At 41.6% G+C, this 23,388-nt stretch overlaps 2 protein-coding genes across 8 annotated transcripts in view; both read right to left on the bottom strand.

The window, feature by feature from the left end:
- Positions 1-7,644, bottom strand: part of use1 (unconventional SNARE in the ER 1 homolog (S. cerevisiae)) — an 8,280-nt gene extending 636 nt beyond the window's left edge. The window contains exons 1-9 of one of the 2 annotated variants that reach the window (XR_016115625.1): positions 7,521-7,644; positions 7,112-7,161; positions 5,610-5,688; positions 5,345-5,497; positions 3,848-3,863; positions 3,711-3,732; positions 3,464-3,626; positions 2,075-3,127; positions 1-1,971 (exon numbers count right to left, since the gene is read on the bottom strand). The exon at positions 1-1,971 is cut by the window's left edge and continues 636 nt beyond it. Coding sequence is in view for 1 of the 2 variants with exons in the window: in XM_089001526.1 (XP_088857652.1) it covers positions 2,945-3,127; positions 3,464-3,626; positions 3,711-3,732; positions 3,848-3,863; positions 5,345-5,497; positions 5,610-5,688; positions 7,112-7,161; positions 7,521-7,619 (765 nt within the window). In the remaining variant the exon portion in view is untranslated. Of the gene's footprint in view, positions 3,128-3,463; positions 3,627-3,710; positions 3,733-3,847; positions 3,864-5,344; positions 5,498-5,609; positions 5,689-7,111; positions 7,162-7,520 lie in introns of both variants that reach the window. The other variant, XM_089001526.1, reaches the window with a different exon arrangement.
- An 818-nt stretch (positions 7,645-8,462) lies between these two features.
- The window catches only part of myo9bl (myosin IXb-like), a 54,617-nt gene continuing 39,691 nt past the window's right edge, over positions 8,463-23,388 (bottom strand). For 4 of the 6 annotated variants that reach the window (XM_089000225.1, XM_089000228.1, XM_089000227.1 and 1 more), the window contains 22 exons: positions 23,184-23,309; positions 22,952-23,101; positions 22,454-22,614; positions 20,996-22,159; positions 20,792-20,867; positions 20,602-20,693; positions 20,059-20,177; positions 19,126-19,313; positions 18,905-19,012; positions 18,650-18,820; positions 18,504-18,545; positions 18,314-18,425; positions 18,158-18,231; positions 17,872-18,064; positions 17,562-17,690; positions 17,206-17,311; positions 16,354-16,485; positions 14,170-14,293; positions 13,938-13,988; positions 12,799-12,914; positions 12,201-12,340; positions 8,463-10,253 (listed from right to left, as the gene is read on the bottom strand). In XM_089000225.1, the coding sequence (XP_088856351.1) occupies positions 9,709-10,253; positions 12,201-12,340; positions 12,799-12,914; positions 13,938-13,988; positions 14,170-14,293; positions 16,354-16,485; positions 17,206-17,311; positions 17,562-17,690; positions 17,872-18,064; positions 18,158-18,231; positions 18,314-18,425; positions 18,504-18,545; positions 18,650-18,820; positions 18,905-19,012; positions 19,126-19,313; positions 20,059-20,177; positions 20,602-20,693; positions 20,792-20,867; positions 20,996-22,159; positions 22,454-22,614; positions 22,952-23,101; positions 23,184-23,309 (4,119 nt within the window). In that variant the 3' untranslated portion in view covers positions 8,463-9,708. Of the gene's footprint in view, positions 10,254-11,923; positions 11,978-12,200; positions 12,341-12,798; positions 12,915-13,937; positions 13,989-14,169; positions 14,294-16,353; positions 16,486-17,205; positions 17,312-17,561; positions 17,691-17,871; positions 18,065-18,157; positions 18,232-18,313; positions 18,426-18,503; positions 18,546-18,649; positions 18,821-18,904; positions 19,013-19,125; positions 19,314-20,058; positions 20,178-20,601; positions 20,694-20,791; positions 20,868-20,995; positions 22,160-22,453; positions 22,615-22,951; positions 23,102-23,183; positions 23,310-23,388 lie in introns of all 6 variants that reach the window. The other 2 variants (XM_089000230.1, XM_089000226.1) reach the window with 2 other exon arrangements.

The raw sequence follows: 23,388 nt of genomic DNA, 5'->3' as shown, positions 1-23,388 counted from the left end.
TGCGAGCGTGCATCCAAACACGGAAGCGCATAATGTCTGCCACATAAGAAGGTGGCTTCTTGTCGAGGGGAAAGCATAACTGTGAAATGAAAACAGAAGCAGCACCTGTGGAGATGAAAGATGGAAGAACACCCTCGGCCTTCAGACTGGAGTTTGTCGAGCTTGATCATTCTACCGCAACATGCATATCAAGTTGGAAATGCGAGGGTTGGTACTTTGCTCAAGGACACCTCTGGAATCCTTGGGAGATGATAAGTCACATCTCTCGTGATCATTTCAACATATTTGACATTTTTTGAATGCCTAACATCCCTGCAGGGTCTCCAGCCGGACACCTTCGAGTATCCCAGTCCAACTTCTGACATATGAGCCACAAAGAAAAAGCCACCATTGGTTGATCAAGGGGACCCCAACAGTGTTGACAATGTGGAGTCTCCAACCGGAATCTTCAAAGTTCTAACCATGTCCTTCAAAAGGACTTGAGGATCCCTTCCACAACAAGATCCAATTTTTTCTTGTTCCACAATGGGTCTTGGACCCTCAATCGTCTGGTCTTTAACTCTTTTGATGAGCCAGAGATATTTATATACATCTTAGTCTCTGTGGTAGGTTTCAAACCAACAACCTTCCCCTCGCCTAGTCTGAAGGGATGTAGCAGTCGGTTGTTTTGACACAAATCAATATCCATTCAGCAACAAGCCAGATTTCCATTTTGAACCCATGACCCATGGTTTGCGAACCAAGTCATTGGAGAATGATCCACCACTGCAGAGTATTTAGTTGCATATAGGCACCTCAGCAGTGCTTCGGAAGCAAATGGAACTCTCTACTAGTCCCTGATCCCATTTGATCCCGAAACCAAACGCTTACAGAAGAGTAAGTTTGAATCTTCAATGAAATCGTGAGAAATGAAAACAGGCCCCTCACTACATTTAATGCCTCTGTAAAGTGAATGTAGTTGTGGCCCAAAAAAAAGTCTATGCTGGAATCCCAAATCTTGAGTAAGGTCGAGTCCAAAAATGAAATTAAAATGACTGGCGATGTAGATGGCGCCCCACACCTTTGCTGAACAATGTGTCATGTAAAAATAAAATAAAAGAGATCGAGCTATTCCAACGCAGCATTCCATGATAGAAAATAGCAAAAAAAAAAAAAAAAAAAACAGTCACCCCTAATGCTCAGGAGGAGCCAAGACACCAGAAAGACTATAAAATAATGAATATGCTAACTACATAATTGTTTTTAATCTAACAAAAAGTACATAAAAAATTACAATTTAATTTGTGGTGTTACCAAAATACAATTATAGTTGACGGGAAAAATAATGGAGTTTGAAAAGCGTGCCTACCACAATTCCTACAGATATGAACACAATAACCAAAGCACACCTTTCTTCTTGCATTGAAAGTGTTAACATGAACTAAATACTACCACTTTGGGACTTAATGTGTGTGTGTGTGGGGGGGCAACATAAATGTATTCTATTTATTATCAGAATGTTATGACTTTATGCCTTGAAAAAGTGATTTTTTACATCGATACACCTGTAGTACTGTACTGTGTAATTGTATATTTGAGAAGACAGACGCAAGCATGACGCACCTCAAACGACTTGCTAAATCCAAGAGGTGATGCCGGGGCATCCCCGACTGCGTGGCCAAAATAAGGAGCGTGTCGGAGCTAATGGGATGACCTGAATGTTGATGATGATCCTCCACGGTGACACCACCTCTTTGGGTCCACATAGCTGGGCTCCAAGCAGGAATAAACACTTTCTGGGGTTCTTAAAATAAACGGTGAGAGATCCAAGTTGGGGCTGAGCCAAGGATGAGGGAGCGCATGATGCGGAGAGGAAGGCTTATGCTTATGGCAAGCCTAGACAAGCAGTGAATCCAAGCGGGCCTGAGATGACACCGACAAGGATGGGAAGTAGGAATGTTCACCTTCTGGAAGCTTTCCAGCAAGTTATCCCTGCAAAGAAAAGAAGACTTTTGAAGCATGGTTGCTTCCTGCCTCCTAAGTGGGAGCAAAGCTTACATATGCTCGGTGGCCAGCTGCCTTTATTTAGCCATACCTCAAGCCTCAGATCACTTCCAAATGAGTCGAGAGCTCGCTTTGGGACATGTGGTGGAGATCTATGAGGTTATTTTCTGTCATTAGCTGGAGACCACGCCTGATTTGCGCCAGCCGCATGAAGTCACTGCATGCGCTATTATTGTTATGTACAAACAATTCACTCATCATGTGACGTCAGTCAAAAGAAAGATCAACCCTCAGAGGAACGCTCAATGTAATAAAGTCGCAACACATGCTGACATAATCGATATACTGCATATCCATTTCTTCTCCACACTGGACCGCAGGTTGTTTCATGGACTGAGGGTTTGTGTGAGGAAAACAACTGTTGAAAAAGACCCTCTTATCACATGATGTAGAGAGTGCTCAGATATTAGGCAGCTTCCACAGTGCAGAGTTCGTGAGTTCAAAAACCGCCCCGGCCACCCTGTGTGGAATTTGTGCGTGGGTTTTCTCTAAGTCCTCCGGTTTCCTCCCACATTCCAAAAACATGCATGGCAGGCTGATTAAACACTCCAAATTGTCCTGAGGTGTGAGTGTGAATGTAAATTGTTTGTTTCTGTGTGTCCTGTGATTTGCAACCGGTTCAGGGTGTCCTTGCCTGGTGACCGAAGACAGCTGGGATAGACTGCAGAACCCCCGTACCCCAGTGAGGATAAAGCGGTTCAGATAATGAAGAAATTAATGTTCACAGATGATGGCTGGAAGTGGATGGACGAGGTCTATCCATGATTGCTTTCGAACAACTGCTACTCAAGTTTGACGTGTCGTCCATATCAAGGTTATCGTTTCACCTGAGGTGATATTGAGTTGCATCACTCATACAGATCTGTGGAGAACTTCAAGTCTTTTCTTTTGGGGCGGGTCATCATCTGAGCCTGGGGAAGAGTCGGATGAAGAGGATCATACTGATGAAGGTGAAGGAGACCAGGATAAGCATGAGCCAAAGCAGCCAGTTGACAGACTTCTTGGCGTGCTGTTCCAGACGTTCCGACTCCGTCTTCAGCTTCTCAAAGTTGAGGTCGGCTTGATGCATCGACTGGCCCAAAGTCTGCAAGATGGAGGGCGAGGAAGACAACACTCTGTAAGTATCATGCAATTAATGTAAGGCAATGAGTATAACTACGAACAAAGAGTTTGGAGCGCTTTGCCTTTGGGTTCAATGAAAGAATGAAAAATGCAAAGGTAAAATAGGAAAAAATGCGCTAAGATCACAGTAGTGACTAGTTTTATTGTGATGAAGACCTGAATCCAAAGTTTGAGAGCCCCTGCACGAGTTGACAAAGAGGTCATGTTTTGTTGGATACTTGTCCTCCACTGCCCCCTGGTGGCAGAAACTGACTGACTGAATTATCGAGTGCCTTGGCCACTTCTCACATGTACGTACCTGATTGTCCTGTTTGATGATGCTCTGTGCAGCCAGCGTGTTGTTTTTCAAGTTCCTGGCCAGGTTGAGCATGTCCTCCGCGATCTTCTCCTGAAGGTTGTGCTGGTGCTGCAAGATGGCGTCCAACTCTGCGGCCGACTGTTGCTCATCCAGGGGCACACCTCTAAAGCAATCAAACATTTCTTTTCACTGTTTTTATTCTGATGTGTGTAATCTACATCTGGATAAGTGGACTGAAATATATCACCTTCTGTTTCGCAAATCTGTTTCTGTGGAAACAAAGGGAGGGAGGGTATTTAATCAGATTAGGCTTGACTGTTTTTCAGTTGACCACAACTATCCTTTATGAAGTGAAGCCGTATTTCAATGAAAATCAGTGCTTACCTTTGTCTGAAAAGCCCTGTAATGACAAAGAGGTCATAATAGTAGACACGTTAAAAATACTGACTGAAAATGCACCCGGAATGTGCATTGCAAGTACAGTGATACCTCAGTTTACGAACTTAATTGGTTCCCAGAAAGTGTGTGTAAAGTGAAAAGATCATCTTCCAAACATTTCCCATAAGAAACCATTAAAATGAGAATAATCCGTTCACAGGTCCCCATAAAACATAATTTTCTACTAAATAAGCCTTAAAACTACACAAAATATACCTTATTTTATGTATAATAAATGTGATATTTTATTGTAATTAAAGAAATAAACTGTACTGTATAATGAAGTTGTTTTATTTACCTTTGTGATGGCCATTGATGTAGTTGCCTCTTGATAATATCTGAGTGAAGTTGCCATGCTCTCTCGGCAATAATACCCTCACTCACACTGTCCCCTGCTAGCTGCTTTTCAGTAATCCAAATTAAGAGAAGTTTTTCAAGCTCTTCTATTGCCTGAGCCTTGTTCATGTTTTTCGATGATCTCCTTCTTCTGCTTGACCGTAATTTTCTTTTGTGTCCTCTTCGGCTTAACACTAGCCTGTGGTGGGGTCTTTTTTGCTCCCATGATAGCAAAAGTACTCCACTCAATAACAAACCACATCCGCACTCAAAGAAAGGGAGTGACGAAAACTAGTCCGCCAGTCACCGTGGTGCTGTTCGACCGTGTGGTGTGATCCGCCGAAAAGTAGTCCGCCAGCCACCATGGCGCTGTGTGGTTTGGTTTGTCCGCCCAAAAATAGTTTGTAAGCCAAAACTATATGCATTCGAATTTAATGTTCGTGAGGCGAAACGTTCGTGAGCTAAAGCGTTTGTAAGCTGATGTATCACTGTACACCAAAACACAAGTTAATTTCATAGGAGCAATTTAAATTAGGATGTTTATTAACTTTATAGTGGTGTAGAACTGTCTCATAACTCAACTACCAACCTCATTGAGTAACATGCCAGAGAAACCTCTTACAGCATCATTCACAATTGAGCTTTGCACTCTTTAACGTTATAAAGAACTATATACGATTTAGCTCCTGTCTTGGATCTCATTAGATTTTGTCAATGAAACATTTGTTAAAGCAGTTGATTAAAATAGATTTGATTTTACCTTTCTTGATTAAAAATGGCGCTAGATACTCAGGTTACCTCCCAAATTCCAAAAACACACAGGGGAGGTTTACTGAACGCTTTAAATTATGCCGAAGTGTGAGTATGAATTGTGTATGGCCTGCGATTGGCTGGTAAACAGTTCAGTGTGTACCCAAATAACTGCCCAAAGTCAGCACGTTTGTGGCCCCCATGAGGATAAGCAGATAAGATCATGGATGGATGTTGACAATTTTATTTTAAGTTCTAATCTGTTCAGAAACAAGTATTTTTTTCACCATTTACGCAGACTTTGTGGACACCCTGGATAGATTTTTGCATGCTCTTTAATGTTATGGTCATTCTTACCACGCCAAGCAGCTCCTCCCTCATTTCTCCCGTAAATCGGGCCTTGGTCTGCATGTGAACAGTTTTAGTGGCGGCCATCCTCTCGTTGGCTGTAGTAGGTGTTCGGCCAGGGGCGAGGAACTGATTGGCGAGAGCCTTTTCTGTTGGCGATGACTGTGAAGAAAAACAGAAGAGCCACGAATGTCAACAAAAAAGACATTAAAAGGAAAAGAGCAATCTCCCATTTTGCTGGGTAAAAGAGTTATAACTCCACAGCACCACTGACCAGCTTCTCTGCTTCTAGAAGGCCTTTCAGGAAATCCACTTTCCTTGTGTATTCGGTCAGCACTTCTTGTGTGGGTTTACTGAGTAAACAACATTGATAACAATAGCAACATTATATATTAAGTACACCCTGATTGTAAAAGGTATCCCAGTTTGACACTTTTGTATGTCTATTTAAGTCTAGAGTGGCGATTTTGTGTTTCTTATCTTTTGCATTCTGCCACATAAACACAAAATGTAACATTGGGTAATAGAAACTATTAAAGGGAAAGTCAACCCACAATTCTTCTTTTGTACTATCTGTTCCATGCTTCTCCACTAGTCTTAACATAGTTTTCTGATTAATACTGCATTTGTGGAATACAAGCTTAATTGGGTGATAGCATGAATACACTCGATTGTGTATTATATTTATATTACTAAAATATGAGAATTAAAAAAAAATGAAAAACAACACGAAATTAACAAGAGTTGTGACAGTTTTGTAATTGTCAATGTTACAGCTGCAGCAGTTGTGAAAGTGCTATATGAATGAAGACGTATTGTCATTAATCATGATGTCAAGTCAAAGGTGCCAGAGAGATTTGTCTACAAATTAAAAATACAGGTTTGTCGCATTCCATTAAAAATTAAATTAATGAAAAACTAAGGACAAAAAAGCTCAATTCGTGAAATAACTATTTGTGTTGTCCAAATCAGAGTGGAGTGTGATTGCTCTATATCAGGGGTCGGGAACCTTTTTGACTACGAGAGCCATAAAAGTAAAATATTTAGAAATGTTTTTCAGTGAGAGCCACACGCACGCGCACATACAAACGCTAGCGTGCGCGCGTACACACACACACGCGCCGCCACTTTTCAACAAAATATCAGAATGTATTATTTAAAATAACTTTGTGATAGTACTCACCGTTAACATGAATGGTTTTCCATTCCTCGTGATTGGTAAAAATCCAGGCAAACGATCGGAATGAAATTCAACTTGCCGGTCAGGAGGCGAAGTTACTGCCAGCTAGCCTGCACACGGCTCATAAGCTTCCACACTTGCTATCTGCAATCCACTTCTCGCATAAGTATGTTGATGCTAACGTTAACATGGGGCTTGTTAAAATGTCACTGACATTCGACTGTTTCATCGATTGTATTGTTTCATTGCAAATTAGAATCAGAACATTTTCTCTCCTCTAATGCTCCGGTGCATTCACGCTGAAGTGCACTAGTTGGGCTTATTTAAAGGGGCGTTTACCTCTTTCAACATGATGGCCACTATCATCCAATCAAAATGGCGCTTTTGGCCGTTCTAGGTCAGTGACATCCAATCAAAATTGCGCTTTCTGCCAACTGCAGCCCCAACAGGAAATGAACGGCGAAAAAACGAAAATATGTATTTAGTTTTATCGGCGAGCCATATGCAATCATCAAAAGAGCCATATACGGCTCGCGAGCCATAGGTTCCCGACCGCTGCTCTATATAAAAGAGGATGTCTTTTAATGTCTCCTCACCTGATGCTTTTCCTCAGAGCCACCAACATCTCCTCCAACGCACCAACATACTGAAGAGAGCAAACAAACAAGTACTCCACTTTTAGAGTTTGAAATGACACAGAAAGGTTAACAGATGGTCGATTTGATAATCTTGAATGAGTTCCAGCAACGTTGGACAAGAATGAAAGCTGAAAAAAATAGGACTTAAAGAAAAATATTATGGATGAATACCATGAGGAAAAGATATGTCATAAAAGGTGCGTTAGGGCTAGATTAATAATAAAAAGTGAAAGGTTGCAGTTAGTGACAACGTGGCTAATCGAGAGGCTAAACGTCGAAAGGCTAACAGTCATGCTAAACTTTGCAGACTACAACGTAGAACAAACTACCGTTTGTTTTATTTTCACCCATGAGAGTGTTACTTTACCTTCTCCAGCCTCCATTCCGCCTCGCCTCGTTTTTCTGAAGCTATTGACTCACAGCGAGACAATAACCTGACGAAATTGATTTCTAATCTTGAAGCCATGACAGAAGATTAACGCGCGTCGCGATGAATTGACGTCACATAAAAGGGCGGCATCAACCGTTATTGAAAACAAAACCAACGCGAACGAAATCTAATCGAACGCTCACATAACATATATTTCGCATTTACCCGCGATGCTTGTGATGATTAAGCAAAACGGGAAATGAATTAATGAAAAAAAAACGTATATAGACCAAAATGTAGTTCAATAAGGCTTAAATTGTCATGTTCGTTTGGGAGATGAGTCTTCGTTTAATGTATCCTGAACAGTGCAGTAAAATGCATGGAAACTTCATATTTATCCTCCGGTACCTGTCTTCAAATGGCAAATAACTTAAAATTAGTACTAAACGAAAGCTCAATAAAGCTTTGTTATTAAAGATGTCAACTGTTTTTTTAGTCAATGTGATTGTGCTGGCTCCAGTACTTCATGCATCTCCACAAAGTGATATCGCGGTTGCTCATGTCCCGACCAATCAAAATTCAGTTTAAAAACGGCACATGACAAATTTAAAAACTTTGCTGTGATTGTCTGTTCGATAATTAACTGAGGTCAGTTTCAGTCGCCAGCCAAATAGTGTGGGGGAAACAAAAGGCTGCCTTTGATACTTATTTAAAAAAAGGTGAATTTTGTTGCTTAATTCATACCTCACAAAGGCAACGCTTTTATGCTAATGTAGGCGCTTAGAACATATCATTGGCTTACTTTTGCCTTTCAGGGCCTTAGAACACAATCGATCTGGCTGGCGAGTGACCGGCTCTCCACCTAAACATCAAGTGGTGCGTTGTATCAAGTGCAAGACGACCGACCTAATCAAAATACACAGCAGCAGGGGCAGATGGTACAAACATTATCTTCTGTATTGTCATATTAATACTAATAGCCATTACATTTGATGCCGTACAGTCCCCAACCTTACACTCTGCTCATACAGTACATGTCTTCTCTGTCAAGGTCCAAAAATACACCATTCAACAGCAGACTGAGGAGAGCATTAGTATTACACCGAACACCAACGGGACAACGTGGCAGAAAATTTCTCATTTTGAAGTGAAGCAACATTTATTGTAGGAAAGTAATGGCGAAGACATCATGGTGTGGTTCTTTCTCTTTCTCTTGGTGTTGTATTTTTTTCTTTTTTAAAGGAAAAAGTGGCACGTGCTGCTTACGTCTCCTGTTGCTACACGAGCGCAACATCTTTCTAGCTGATGTTTGTTGTCCAGCAGGTTGAGTAGACGATGTGACAAGACACCTGTACAATTGGTCATAACATGAACAGGTTTCGTACAAATCAAGAAGAGTGAGACATCTCTCCCCCTTATATATATATATAAAAAACAACAACAATAATATAGAGGTGAGCTTCTAACACGTGGGGAACCTTTATCCGATTAGGGGCCATCCATCAATTGTCTATATAACTTATCCTGTTTATAATCCGAACTCAGCGCGAACTCCTCGCAAGGCACATGCAGACAGATAACCATTCATGCTGAATCTTTGACTGCAGGAACATTCACATCATCAGTGACTCCTGTTGGGGCCTTTCCGTTTAGATTTTTAAGTCGTGTGTGGGCGATGCAGAATTTTAAATAAAGAAATATGATACAAGTATGGCAAAAAATGTCAATCTTATGAGTATGTGTTGGGTAAATGTGTTCTGGCATTTCACAATACGTATTTTTAGAATTGCATATTCTCAAATACTCTAGTGAGACATAGGTTCCCCACCCCTGCAATTACAAGTCAATAAAAGCGTCAATTTACGATCATTAAGGCACAATGTAGAATATTTTAGTGAGCATGTTTGCTTCACTTTTTCATTCAGAGAACTCAGAAATGTCAAAGTGCAACAGAGAGCTTAAATTAGCACAAATATTTGCGGTGGAGGGCGGGGGCAAATACATTTGCTGGTCCACCATTCAGGAAGCGACGCAACTTAGTCCTGACCAAACTACAAGTACAATATTGGGAAATAAATGTTACAAAAAGGTGCATGGCAAAATGTCCAGTTATATTTACTGTCAATTAGTCGTCACAGACTATAAAGGGTATTAACCCCCAAATTAACCAAATTCTTTGTTCTGGTCAGACATCATTGTCCATGTAAAGTCTGTCTGAATCAGAAGAGCATCTATGGTCCTCCAAGGTGGGCATCTCGTTGCACTGGTGTGGAGGACACTGTGCCGTCATGGAGATTGACGACGAGGAGGAAGAAGTTGAAGGTGGGCAGGAGGAGAAATGGGCCAAAAGGTCACACTCGGGCCTGTCGATATAGAGGGACTGGGTGCTGTCTTTACGGCGGCCCGGTTGCTCCCTTCTCCTCACCAGGAAGTAAAAAGGACGCTTTTCATGCGGGCAGGAAGACCGTCTTGGACCCGAGGTGGCGGGCTGGGCGTGGACACCTGAAGGAAGTTTAACCGTGTCCGGGATGACTGGGTTGCGTCGTTGCACTTGGCGCTTGCAAGTAGCGTTGAGTGGAGAGGAGGAGCTGGACACAGAGGAGGAAAAGCCAGTTGAGGTGATTTCTCGAAGACACACACGTCCACCAGGGAGTGACTGTTTCTGTGCCAGTTGGTATGGCTTGTCTGGGTGCATTGGCCTACATCTCCTCTGCTGAGGGCCAACTCCTCCTGGAAGAGAGAGAAGACAGTATAAAAATCATGGTTTCTTTAAAGATAATTGAAACAAAATAAATGATATGAGAAAGTAATGAGGGGATCAGGGAGTTCATGCAATACACCGTGATGTCGGAGGCTCAGTAAAGAAATATTTCACATGCAAGGGGTTTAGTCATTGGACAAAATTCACTAACTGACGCTTCATTAGGTACCCCAACACTGTAAAATCACTGGCATCAGTTGGAATCCTCGCATCTTCAAAACCACCACTCTCTAAGAACCGTCTCCACCATACTCAGAAAATGATCGCTTTACGTTGATCAATATTTTGAGAAAATACCAATGACAAATATAGACTGTAAAGAAGTTAAAAAATGTAAACGAGATCAAAATTTTGAAAATGGAGATTTGGGCCCAATGCCAGCTACATGAGATGTGATTCAGCCTTTACAATGATTACACATATTAATGAACCACTTCAAATTGTTGCTAGGTGTGAATATTTCTTGTTTTTCTATCTGTGCCCTGCGATTGTTCAGGGTGTCCCCCGCCTACTGCCTGCAGAGACCTGGGATAGGCTCCAACATGGCCGTGACCTTGTGAGGATTAAGCAGATTTGAAAATTGTAACTGTACTGCATCTTGTCGTGATTCTCTTCTGATACAAAGGTCATTCTCTGAAAAGGGAACATCTCAGAGATAACATTTGTATTGATATTAAATTTATAATGATGTCCCACACTTCTAAAAAGCTGTGTAGTGGCATGGAGGACATCTAGGAATGAGGTTGTTAATTCACATGACATATTACAGTCATTTAAGTAGTTATTTTAAGTGCCTTTAAATTGGGGTGGGTGGGGTTGCAGCATAGTGATAGTAAGTAAAAGAATGTTTGGGGAAGGAATGAGGGGTGGGAGAGTGATCAACCCCCCCCCCCCCCAGGAAACAACCTGTAAGTCTGATTTGAGTTGAAAGAACCCCATACACCCGAGGAGATAAAAACAATCTTTAGGCGAAAGGCACCATCAATGCAGTGTCACTCATTGAATTAGTAGAGTGAGTTTACTGTATTTTCAAATATTTCTATTGGTTTTAAAAGTGCAAAGCTTCCCTTTATAAATATTGAATTACCTCCAGAAATATGGCAATTATATTTGTGTCATCTCTTAACTTATCAAAATACATTTTGTATTCTTGGTGAATTTTTTAAAAATTTGAACTTATACATTTAATTTGGAACTACCACTGTACACAAACACTTTTGATCTTGGGGAAAAGAAAGGAGGTGCTTACATAGCAGGAAGTTTTAAGAAGTTGAAAAATATCAGTTCTATATCATCCCTCCTGACTGCCAGAGGCGGTGCTCGAAGCGCTGAATGTTCCCTTCGTACGTACGCAGTCCAAGTTTGCATACAAAAAATATTAAAATATCACCTAAGGATGATTCGAGAAAGGTTTAAGTTACAGTGTCATCAGAGGTTCGTTTACTTCTTCTTGCAGTAACATATGGATTCCGTATGACAAAATACTCTGGCAATCACTCAGGATTGATAGAACCTGAATTTCTATGTTTACTCAAAGGACAAATTGATCCAGCATATCCCATTATTTTCCAAGGGAAAATGTTTGCGCATGCTTCTGTGCCATACATGCATAGACAGAAACGAATGCTGGTGGTCCAACCTGCTTTAAATTAGAGCAGACGCCACTGTTCCCATCACCATCACTGGTCCAGACCTGCACCAAAAAAGACAGGAAGGGCCCACCCCAGTGGCCCCGAGGTCTGGTCAGAAACCCAAAGGCGCGAGACAGAGATAGAGAACGAGAGATAGAGAGAGAGATAAATAGAGAGAGAGAGAGAGAGAGAGAGAGAGAGATAAAGAGAGAGAGAGAGAGAGAGAGAGAGAGAGAGAGAGAGATGACAGGACAGACAAACTAGACACTGACAAAAAAAACTAACCATCGGGCTCCAAGTAGGGGGTGGAAGAACGCTGCTGCTCATCTAATAGACTTTCAGAGCTCAGTGAGGCTTCAGAGTCTAAGTTTTCCTGGTCTGACCCAGGCTGCTCCATTTCTGGTAAACGGCAGGCCAGATCCTCTCTGGAGAAAAGTTCACATGTTACAAAACCGATAACCTCTAAAACCAGGAAGAGGAATGGGCCAATATCACTTTGAGAATCACTCAGGCATAATGAAAATGTAGCAGAATAATTAAACTCTGGGGTCGTATTTCACTCGGGGAAATATTTGCACACAAAAGAGTACAATTAGGCTCTTAAAATGAACGCGAATTTGGCTTGTCCAACATATCTCTCTGCTAATGACAGTGGTGAAATGAATTCCTCATTATTTCCCACCCCATCACTAAGCACCCACATGTGTATTGTCCGGTTGCTACCAATTTAGAACTTCAGTGTGGGAGCTTTACCAAAGTGCATATACAAGATTATGTGAATTTGAAATTCATAAAAAAAATCCCAACTTTTTGCAGGGTGAAATTGGTCCAGTCTCAAAAGCACCGTTTGGTCAGAAACAAAACTCAACGCAGTCATGCTTACTTCTCCTGTTTGATGGACTTAATACGTTCCACCAAATTCTTCTCAGCCTCCGAGTCCGAGTCTAGAGGCTCATTCTCAGGGACAGCTTTCAGGTCTGAACTGACTCTTTCATGCACCTGTCAAAACAACACTGCACAATTATAATACAATCAAATTGATCATTGGCCACATCTCTAGTATGACGGCGGAACCTCTAAATTCAAACTTCAACTCACACCCAAAGCAGTACGAGGACAACGTATGGTCTGCAAAGTAAAATCTGACTCACTGAGCATTTAAATTATCAAAAGCCCTGAAATGTTATTGTATGGACATCACTGTAGTGTTAAATACAGAAATCGCGCCCGGGACTCACCCTACACTTCTAGTGACACTTGTATGAAAGTCAATTAAAGTTTTGTTGGAAGTGACTGTTTTACAGATTCTACCATTTCCTTTGGTAATATCAATTTCAAATACAAATTGGAGGTCGGTCTTGTTCAAAACTAGAGGTTCCACTATTTTAGAAGATGTATCCACGTGCATAATGTCAACGACTGTGGCCAAGATCTGAAAGAGATGAGATGGTGTTAGTAAAGAATTAATCAGGTTGCCTGATAAGATTCATGCTTCTCCACACCAGTCCAACAGATCTGTGAAAAATAATAATTGACAGCCAGCCAAAATAGCCTGTGTACATTCACCTTAAAGAAAGAGAATGAGGTTGGGATTTAACGAAGGGAAGACATACAATCTGCAGCCAACCACCGAATGCCACTTCCGAAGCTTTGAGGACTTACAATAACATGCATAATGGTCTATCAATTTCCGTAAGGCACACTACGGCATGTCACGTCCTTTCGATGAGGAAGAACACCAACCTACTAGCATTTTGTCCTCATAGAATAGCAACACCCCTTTATGACATCTAACTACCAGAAACATGCAAACTATAATCGGTTAGTATGGAGGCATAGGAGAAGGATTATGGGGGATGGGATGAAATGAAACCAAACCACGAAGAAAAAGTAGATATTTCATCACCAACATCTATCATGCCATGCACCAGTCAGCTCCTTTAGCATGGCAAACAAAGTCGTAGTAGTAGAAGACTACATCTGCTAGATCTGCTTTGACCAGGAGAACTAGATGATACATACCACCACTCCTTTATAAGGAGGCGAGAACCTGAGCGGTAAATGCCAGCAGTGCTAAGGAGAGACAAGGAACATGGGCTTTATTAACCGTTGGAACAGCAGCATCGGGTGTTCCTTTGGAGCCAGTAATATCGGTGAGGGTGACTAATTAGCCCAAGGAGGTGCTAAAACTCATTTTTAGCATGCTGAATGAAAAAAATACAAGTGACAATGAGATTAGGTGTGATTCCCTCACCGTGTTTTGTCTTTTGAGTTTGAGCTGGTTGACAGCCAGAGCCTCTGCATACTCCAGCTGCTCGATCTCCTCCATCTTTTCATTGTATCGTCTGATCTGCTCACTGATCAACATCTCCACACACCTTCGAGAAAGAGGGGATTGTGCACATATTACAGTAAAGATGCATGCAAGGAGTCTTGTGGAACCTATATATACACCTATGTCGTTCATTATTGGCACTGAACATGATATCGCAGACTTCTCAGTCAGAATTTAAAGGTGTATGCTTTCAGTGCCACAACATGTCGGGCAGAAATTGGCTTTACTTGATGTACATGGTGTATAATAAACAGCCCGTTGAAAAGGCAGAGAATTAATCTATGGCAGTGGTCAACGTTCTCACAGAGCAGCAAGAATCTAAGTATATCTTCACTGTGAGACAAATTGGATCTACCTTTATTAGTCTTGCAGTGGATGAATTTACATTTTACAGGAGTAAAGTTATGTAAGGAAGTTGAAAGAAAAGAAAGAAGTAGAAAAACAAAATACAGTGATACCTCGACTTACGATTGCTTTAGCTCACGAACTTTTCGCATTACGAACATTAAATTCGTGAGAACACAATCTTGGCATACAAATTACTTTTCGGCGGACGGACCAAACAACACAGCCCCACAGTGGCTGGCGGACTAATTTTCGGCGGATGAACACCAAACCACACGGTCGAACAGCGCCACGGTGGTTGGCGGACTAGTTTTCCACACGCCCTTTGAGTGCAGACGTGGTTTGCTATCAAGTGGAGTACTTTTGCTATTGTGGGACTGAAAAAGACCCCATCACAGGCTAGTGTTAAGCCGAAGAGGACACAAAAGAAAATTACGGTCGAGCAGAAGAAGGAGATCATCGAAAAACACGAACGAGGTGTGCGTTTGTGTGAATTAGCGTGCCAGTACCAGTACGCAAAGTCGACCATCGCGACGTGTGGCTAAGGGTGTTTCTGTGTTGTCGAAGCAACAGTCTCAGGCAATAGAAGAGATTGAAAAACTTCTGTTGATTTGGGTTAGCGAAAAGCAGCTAGCAGGGAACCGTGTGAGTAAGGGTACTATCGCAGAGAAAGCACGGCAACTTCACTCAGATATCAAGTGGCAACTACATCAACGACCATTACAAAGGTAAATAAAACATTGAATTTATTATACAGTTCAGTTTATTTTCTTTAATTACAATACAACAGCACATTTATTATACATAAAATAAGATATATTTTATGTAGTTTTGAGGCTTATTTAGTAGGAAATTCTCTCTCATCTCATCTCATCTCATTTTCCGTACCGCTTATTCCTCATTAGGGTCGCGGGGGTTGCTGGAGCCTATCTCAGCTGTCTTCGGGCACGAGGCGGGGGACACCCCGAATTGGTTGCCAGCCAATCGCAGGGCACACAAAGACATACAACAGTCACTCTCACACTCACACCTAGGGACAATTTGGAGTGGTCAATCTGCCTGTCATGCATGTTTTTGGAGTGTGGGAGGAAACCAGAGGACCCGGAGAAAACCCACGCAGGTCCGGGGAGAACATGCAAACTCCACACAGGGAGGCCGGACCGGGATGCGAACCGGCGACCTCTGCACTGTGAAGCCGGTGTGCTAACCACTCGACTACCGGGCTGCCCTAGTAGGAAATTATATGGGGTTATATGGGTTTTATGGGGACCTGGGAACGGATTATTCTAATCAGATCTATTCTAATTTTTAATGGTTGCTTATGGGAAATAAATATTTGGCAGATGAACTTTGCACCTTACACACACTTTCTGGGAACCAATTAAATTCGTAAAATGAGGTATCACTGGACATGAGCTACTGGAAAAGCAGCCATTCTGCCTGCACCATCTTGAAGTCAAGAGAACAAAAAAACGAAATAGCAAATAATATGGTAACACAGACAAATAAAGGCTAATCTAATCTATTCTAATGTTAGTAATGCTGTTTTACTGTTTCTAAGGTCTGCGTGTCTTAAAGTAGCAGTTGTTTGAAAGCTCAATTATTGCAACACCAAAATTGATTTCCATTAGCTCATCTATGGCATTTCATATTATACTGTATTTTCGCATTACGCTAACGGATTTTTGTTACTTCAAAATTGTTCTAGACAATAGTCCTCAAACAGACAATAAAAAATGCATTAAAAAGTGGTCTTACGTGGTGGTCTTGGCAACATCTTTCATGCTAAGAAGTGGGTCAGCGCCATCTGGACAGCGCAGGATGCAAGGTGCAAAGACAATAGCCAAAGAGTTTGGAGACATGCGGTTGTGAATCTCTTCCTTACACACCCTGCAAGGACAAGTGGAAAAATATCAATATGCATAGATGCAAAGACAAATCTTAAAAAAATATAATAAATAAAAATATACCAATCAATTCCACTGAAATTGGGACATTGTATAACATGTACATATAAACTGGATATCAAAGAAATTGCAATTCCTTTTCAAACGATATTAAATTGAATATTATACCAAAAAATATTGAAGGTAAATAACATCTATTTGGATTATTCCACAGGAGAACAAGTGTCATTATTGGGTCTAAAAGAAGCATTTCCGAAAGGCTGAGTTGTTCAAAAGCACATATGGGGTGGTGTGAGTGAGGACACTTTGTAAACAATTGTGCTAAGAAACAGTATAACAGATTAAGAACAATGATTCATAATGTACAATGGCTCAGGAACAGTTCAGGAAACCAGTGTTAAAACAGATGGCCTTTCAAATACTCCTAAACATATTGAAAGCAATACAGCTATGAGCTCATCTGAGATGTGCTGATACAAAGTGTAAGTCGTCTGTGGTCTGATGAGCCAACATTTCCAATTGTTTGTGGAAATCAATAATGTCATATCGACCTGGCCGAAACACCATTTAGATTGTTAGTAGCGCACTATTTAAAAGCCAGCATCGGGTATGGTATCAAGGTGTTCCCATATACAGTTTTCATTAACATTTGACAGAATGTCTTGACTTGATTGGAAATGGGTTAGGAAGAGTATGTTTGGACCTGACGAGGTGGAAGACAAGCCTCTCTAGTGTGTTGAAGTTTCCCATTGGAAGTTCCTCCAGCACTTTGTAGATGGCATAGAGCTGCTCTTGCTTATCCGGCAGCTCTGAATACATAGAATGGAATAAAGCATTAGTCTGTAATAAACATGTCAAAAGAATGACATTGCATTTTCTTCACATTTAAAAGTGATATTAAGATTTACCCACAAATTAACAACCACTGAATTGTTACAGCATATCGTTTTAATCAATTTATTGTGGCCATCAGAAGACTAAAATGGCAAGAAAGGGTAAATGGTTTATCTCAAGTAAATGGGATAAGTCACGCCACCCCTTGATCATAATCCTTCTCACCGACTGCATGCAGGAACTCATTATAATGTGTGAAGGTCATCAGGGGATCTGGCAGCTCCCTTAGCCACTGTTTCACCAGGCCTGTAACTGTGTGGATGGGGTAGTCTTCAAGGCACACGAGGTGGGGATCTGAACAACAATGACAACAAGGAATCGCAATGTATTGAGTGCAATGTGCACAAATTCCCCCATTTTGGGACAACTAAAGATATTTTTATCTTTTCTAACAGTGCATTTGCATTTGATCATAAAAAAAAAACACAAAATGTTTTGCAGTTCCACACAATGACATTTGAGGAGTAAACTTTACCAGTCTCCAATCGTTGGTGGAGTTCTTTCATGCGGTTGGCTGAGCCGGACTTGCGGTAAATACCCTCGGTATAGAGTCCCTGCATCTCCACATGCTCGAGCATCATCTCCAGGACCATGGGAACTGGGTTCTTATCACTCACGAGGTGCCCCACACGCACACCAAAGTGCTGACCGCCAGACTCCTCATCACTCTGTAGGTTTAACGTCGACACTCAGTGAAAAGTCGCCACTTCGCCACTATGCTCTGTATCGGAACATCATTCCCAATAGAAGCGCAAACATACCTTTTTGGCACAGAAAGTAGAGCAGTCTGTGACTATTTTACACAGGCACTTTTTGTGGCACACCATCTTACAATCTGTCAAAGAGGATTGTCAATAGTAATTTTGTTTTTGGTACCCTGCAACATTTCATTACATTTATTGTGATATGAGACTCACAGCTGCACATGTAGGCTTTCTCCATGCCCCAGATGTAAGAGGTGCACTGGTCACAAGACTGCATAATGTTGACCTGATAGTTGACGAACATGTGATCCAAGGGGCTCTCCATCTGACAGGACAGATGCAAACTCTCCTGAGAAATTGTCTAATTACAAGCTGATGCACAATTTCAATTTTGTATGCTTACACTTTTATCTTTTTTCCGGCGCTTTTTCCGAGCTTTAACAGGCTGAAATATAATCACAGCACAACAGCGTGTGTCTGTTATTCTCCATATATAAGACAATAGGTCAAAAGCATCATATGAGTGAGAGCGGCGTTGCATTTTATTACCTTGGCAGGCTCGGCTTCCTCTTTCTTCATCTCCCCTCTAATGAAGCCATCTAGCACCGACTGAAACAAGTTGACCACAAGCTGGACTTCTTCTTTTTGTTTGTCACTGGCAAGGTGAATCACTTTGTTCTGGTAGCCTGTCATCAGACCTTTGTAGCCAATTGTTGGTTTCTAGTTGGAGTAAATAGGAGAGACATCGAGGAATACAAAAGTTGTCTAGGAACCACTAATGCGCCAGAGAGGAGAAAGACTTACAGGGAGAGAATACATGGCTTTAATAGTCTCTCTGAACTGCATTGTAGCTGTAACAAAGATGGCCTCTGTGGCTGACAGCGATTTCCCCCTGGATCGGAAGTCATTGACCTAGAAAATGAGGCACAAAAAAAAAACAACAACAGCAGATCATATGCTTTAGTTAAAATATTCTAACATTTTATTCCTAAATAAAGGAAGTAATAAATGTCATTCATGTGTACCTGGTTTCCTAGAAACTCATCAAGGTGCCGAAGCTCATTGGCATTGGTGATCTCCCGATCCAGTGAAGCATTCCATTGCTCAGAGACGCGCGTGGCACGGCTAATCTTTATAGTGGGGTTACGGCCCAAACCTTTATTGGCACTCTCTCCTTGGAACTGTGATGAATGTCTCTGGGGGTATCCGGATGCTGGGGATGAATGATGAGGTCATATTTATCATTATAAAAAAAGCAATGACATTAATTTTGCAAAAATTCCTTGGAAGTTCTCTGGCTCAAACTGAACTCAGAAATCTTGAAAGAAACCAAATCTATTTTCACGGGGCCCGTTGCTAAAATAGTCAATGTTTTCTCAGAAAGCAAGCACGAAGATTAGTTCAGACCCCATGAATAATAATGACGCTACATCTGTGTTTGCTTTCGCACTTCATGAAGTGCGACTGATTTGATTGGCAGCAGTCCAGCAGAGAGAAGACTCAAACAGTAGGATTACAGTTAAAGCGACTGAAGTTTTTTAATAACATGTTCTGCATGACGTTGTAAAATGTCCACAGAGCTGGAATTCGAACTTATTGCAATGGGGAAAACGTTTTTACTGCTTTGTCCAACATGCCTTGGTATCAAACTGAGAGACTTCATAAAGTGGAATCTTAGATATCTTTGTTAGTACATTTGTAGATAACGTAAATATGCAAAATCTGAAAACTAAATCGTATGCAACTCCCAAGATAGTGGTAATAACAAACAGTCCTGCCCTTCAGACTTGGGAGTACGGCATTGGGGGATATGTAGTGAGCAGGAAGAATGTAAATGTCTGTCATTTGCATCTGCCATGTTTTGTAAACAGCATTTTAAGGTGTCTTATCACCATGCATACAAAAAAAATGGCAAGCTCAAGTAGGATGAAAAGTATGAAGACTTGCATATCATTTACCTTCCCCTCCTGTTGGCTTATCGTTGAGAACCTGTGCAAGTGTCAAGTCTCCATTGTCCGGAGTGTGAGGCTCCTTGTGCGGTCGCTTTTTCAAGATCTTGCTGAAGAAACCACCTGGTCTGAAGGATTGACATAAGATTCTGCGTAAAACTCGAGAAGTAGTCAGTTGTGTATCAGTTATTCCTGGCTTCTTATCACCAAAGAACAATTCCATTTGTGTCAGTTAAAAAAACACACACACATACAGATTGAGCTATTGCAGTGTCAGAGGGAGCTAAATGTTTTTCTAGCTCTGTAGTCACAGCAAGAGCAAACATGAAAACAAAGCAAGCTGATTCCCTCCAATTAGACTGCCGATAGGGCGTTTCGTAATTGGCTACAATTGCCTCCCATTTCGAGTAGATGTAAGCAATGTATTTGTATGTTTATCAAGGATTTTCATTACATAGGTAGAAACACTATCAGATACACAACAAGTGACATCATTAAAGCTAACTTAATCGATTTCCATCACTTTACCATCTGTGTTTTGCGGTTAGTTACCTGTCCGGTGTGGATGGGGTGGACAGGGTTGAATCCTCCTGGTTTCTCCTCCTGATTGAACTTCCTTTCAAGCTCTCTGGAGACAAAATCATCTACAGAATAGGATAAAGAAGGGATTTTATGTTGAATATGCGTCAGAATAACGATTTGTGTTTTCTATGGTACAATAGGAAATTGTATTTCAAAATACCTCTCTGGTTAAAAGTGCACCGGCGCCCTCAGAACATGAAGACAAACTGTCAATTGAGGAAGAGGTTGTTTGACTTCTGCAAAAAAATAAAATTCAAGTTTGAATATATCATATAGATGTTTGATGGATTTGATATAACATACGGTGCAGAGTGAAAAGGGCGCTAAACGCGAGAATAGAGTATAGCCATAGCAGGAAACGTACAGTAACTGTTTGGGCCCTCTGTCTCTGTCGTGTTGCGGAGGAGAGTGTTCTCCATCGCTTGTCTTTCCCTTCCATTTCTCTGACTTCTCTTTGACCGGTCCATGGCCGCGCTTCAGGCTCAAAGCGCCACCATCCACCATGGCTTTCTCATGCCTGGATTCAGCGGGATGCAGTGATAATGTAGTTGGCCGAACTGGACCAGATTGCAGAGGTATTTTGGTCTCCTTCTGCCCTCCTTTTTCTTCCCTCATCTTCCAGGCCACAAACGTATACTGATCAAGCTCTTTGCTGTCAGCCCTTTCTCTTTGCTTTGACACATCGGACATTTTACTCTTTGGAGGGGATGCTAGTTCCACACTGGTCAGTGAGGAGGGGGTGGTTGTTGAAGCAGCTCGTAAAGTCTCTCTCTGGTTGTGCTCTAACCCCCTGCGTCTCCTATGCTCTCTCTTCTCTTGACTTTTTGATACTTGTGTCTTGGCAACAGGACAGATTAATTTATGTTGAGAATGGCAAGTAGTAGAGGGAGTGCTGGAAGTCTGTTCCAAACAAGGAGTGGGTGGAGGAAGGTTGGAGGAGACTCCAATAGAAGACAAACCCTGTTGTGTGTCCTTCTTTTCATCGAACTGAGGACCAGCCTCAGTCAAAGTACCGTTGGTCTCCAAACGAGACCGAAGAGGTAGGTGTTCACAATCTCGTTTTTCTGCTTTGGGAAGCCACTCCTCCTCATCGTCTTCACCCCTACCCTGTTCCAACTCTGTGTGGTAGCTTGATGTCACCTCTCCATCATCCTCACCTGTTGTCTGCGACTGCTGGTCCATTAGGCTGTCATCCAGCATCTCCTCTGTGACCAGTTCTATATCGGGATCCTCTCTTGTTTGAGGCTCATTTGCTGGCTTCATCTCTCCCTGTACTATTTGTTTCACCTCCTTTGCTTCCAATGCAGCCTTAGCTTCAACTGTTTTCCTGGTTGTTTCCTCCTCTTGTCTCCTCCTCATTTCCTCCTCTTGAGCCTTTCTTTTTTCCTCCTCCAACTCCATTCTTAACCTCATTTCCTCTTCTTCCTGTTGTCTCCTTTCCTCCTCTTCCTCCCGGTGTCTCTTTTCCTCTTCTGCCTTCTTTATTTCCTCTTCCTTTCGGCGTCGGTCCTCACGCATGGAGTGGCATCTGGAATAATGAAGAAATATAATTCTGATTTCATCCTCAATGCCTAAGTTACATTCATCGCAAAGTATTCTGAGGGAAGTTGAAGCAGTGGCGTATGTCTCTATGTTATAACTACTGCATACATCTACTGCTTTACATCGAGGTACGTAACCAATGTTTAAGAAATTGTGGTTTCCATGTCTTATAATCACAGAAGAAGAAAAAACATTGTAGAGTTTGAGTCAGTGCTCCCCCAGTAGAGTGTCACCATGAAGACCCTTTAATGTGTCACTGAGCAATGGCATTCCCCGTTACCTTTGTCGTGCCGAGTGCCCTCTGACAAGGGCTTGTATCTTGGTGGCACCTTGTCTTTGGCGCTGATATGCCGATCTTTGTCGGTGCCCTCTCCAGACAGCTTGTATTAGAGTGGCAGCCCGCCGCCATTGTTCCTCTTTGCAGTACCTGCGCCATGAACGCTAGCAAAAAGAACAAATCATGGTTACAATAGTATAAAACAGTTTTATTATTCAGTTAGTTTTAAATTTATTTTTTGGAGCAATCTAGAATATGTAATAAAGTAAAGTAATCTGAGGTTCCTAAAGGACTACTTTGATACATTTGAAATGGACCCCATAGCTAATGTGGGAAATAATTGGCAAAGATGAAAATGCAGGATCATTCGTATTGTATTAAATTTTTGTTTTATAAATGCAAAATGTAGTTTGAGGAACAAATGGAGGATTACAGTATCCATTACAAATGGTACACAGTAGAAATATAGGCACACCAACTAAATGTGTATTTGGAGTTCACCTGGATCACAACAGCTGATTGTCTCATGTCCAGAAACTCCTTCCGCTGCAGACGAACTTTGAACCAGCGCTGCAAGAAGATGATCTTGCGCATCACGTCCTTGTGCAGCGTGTCCTGCAGCTGCTGTCGCTCCAGTTCTTTTAAAAAAACCTGAACAGGTTGAAAAAAAAATCCAACTCTGTTTCATGATTGTGTAATTACTCAAAAGTGAATTCAACACTTGAATGCTTACCTTTGTTTTGCCTATCTGGTATGTGGTGGGATCCAAGCCCATCTTCTTGCCTAGCAAAGCAGAAATGTCCTCCTTACAAGCTGTGGATTCCTTTGGTAGCAAAACTCTGAATTGCTCTAAGAATTCCTGCAGGCAAGAACATAACATCTTTGTTATACGATACGATGATACAAACAATGCAATTCTCAAGACATGCATGACAAAA

The sequence above is a fragment of the Hippocampus bargibanti genome, linkage group LG07, assembly GCF_051943395.1.
Source record: "Hippocampus bargibanti isolate YZ-2025 linkage group LG07, ASM5194339v1, whole genome shotgun sequence".
NCBI classification, from domain to species: Eukaryota; Metazoa; Chordata; class Actinopteri; order Syngnathiformes; family Syngnathidae; genus Hippocampus; species Hippocampus bargibanti.
This window is presented reverse-complemented; position numbering and strand designations above follow the sequence as displayed.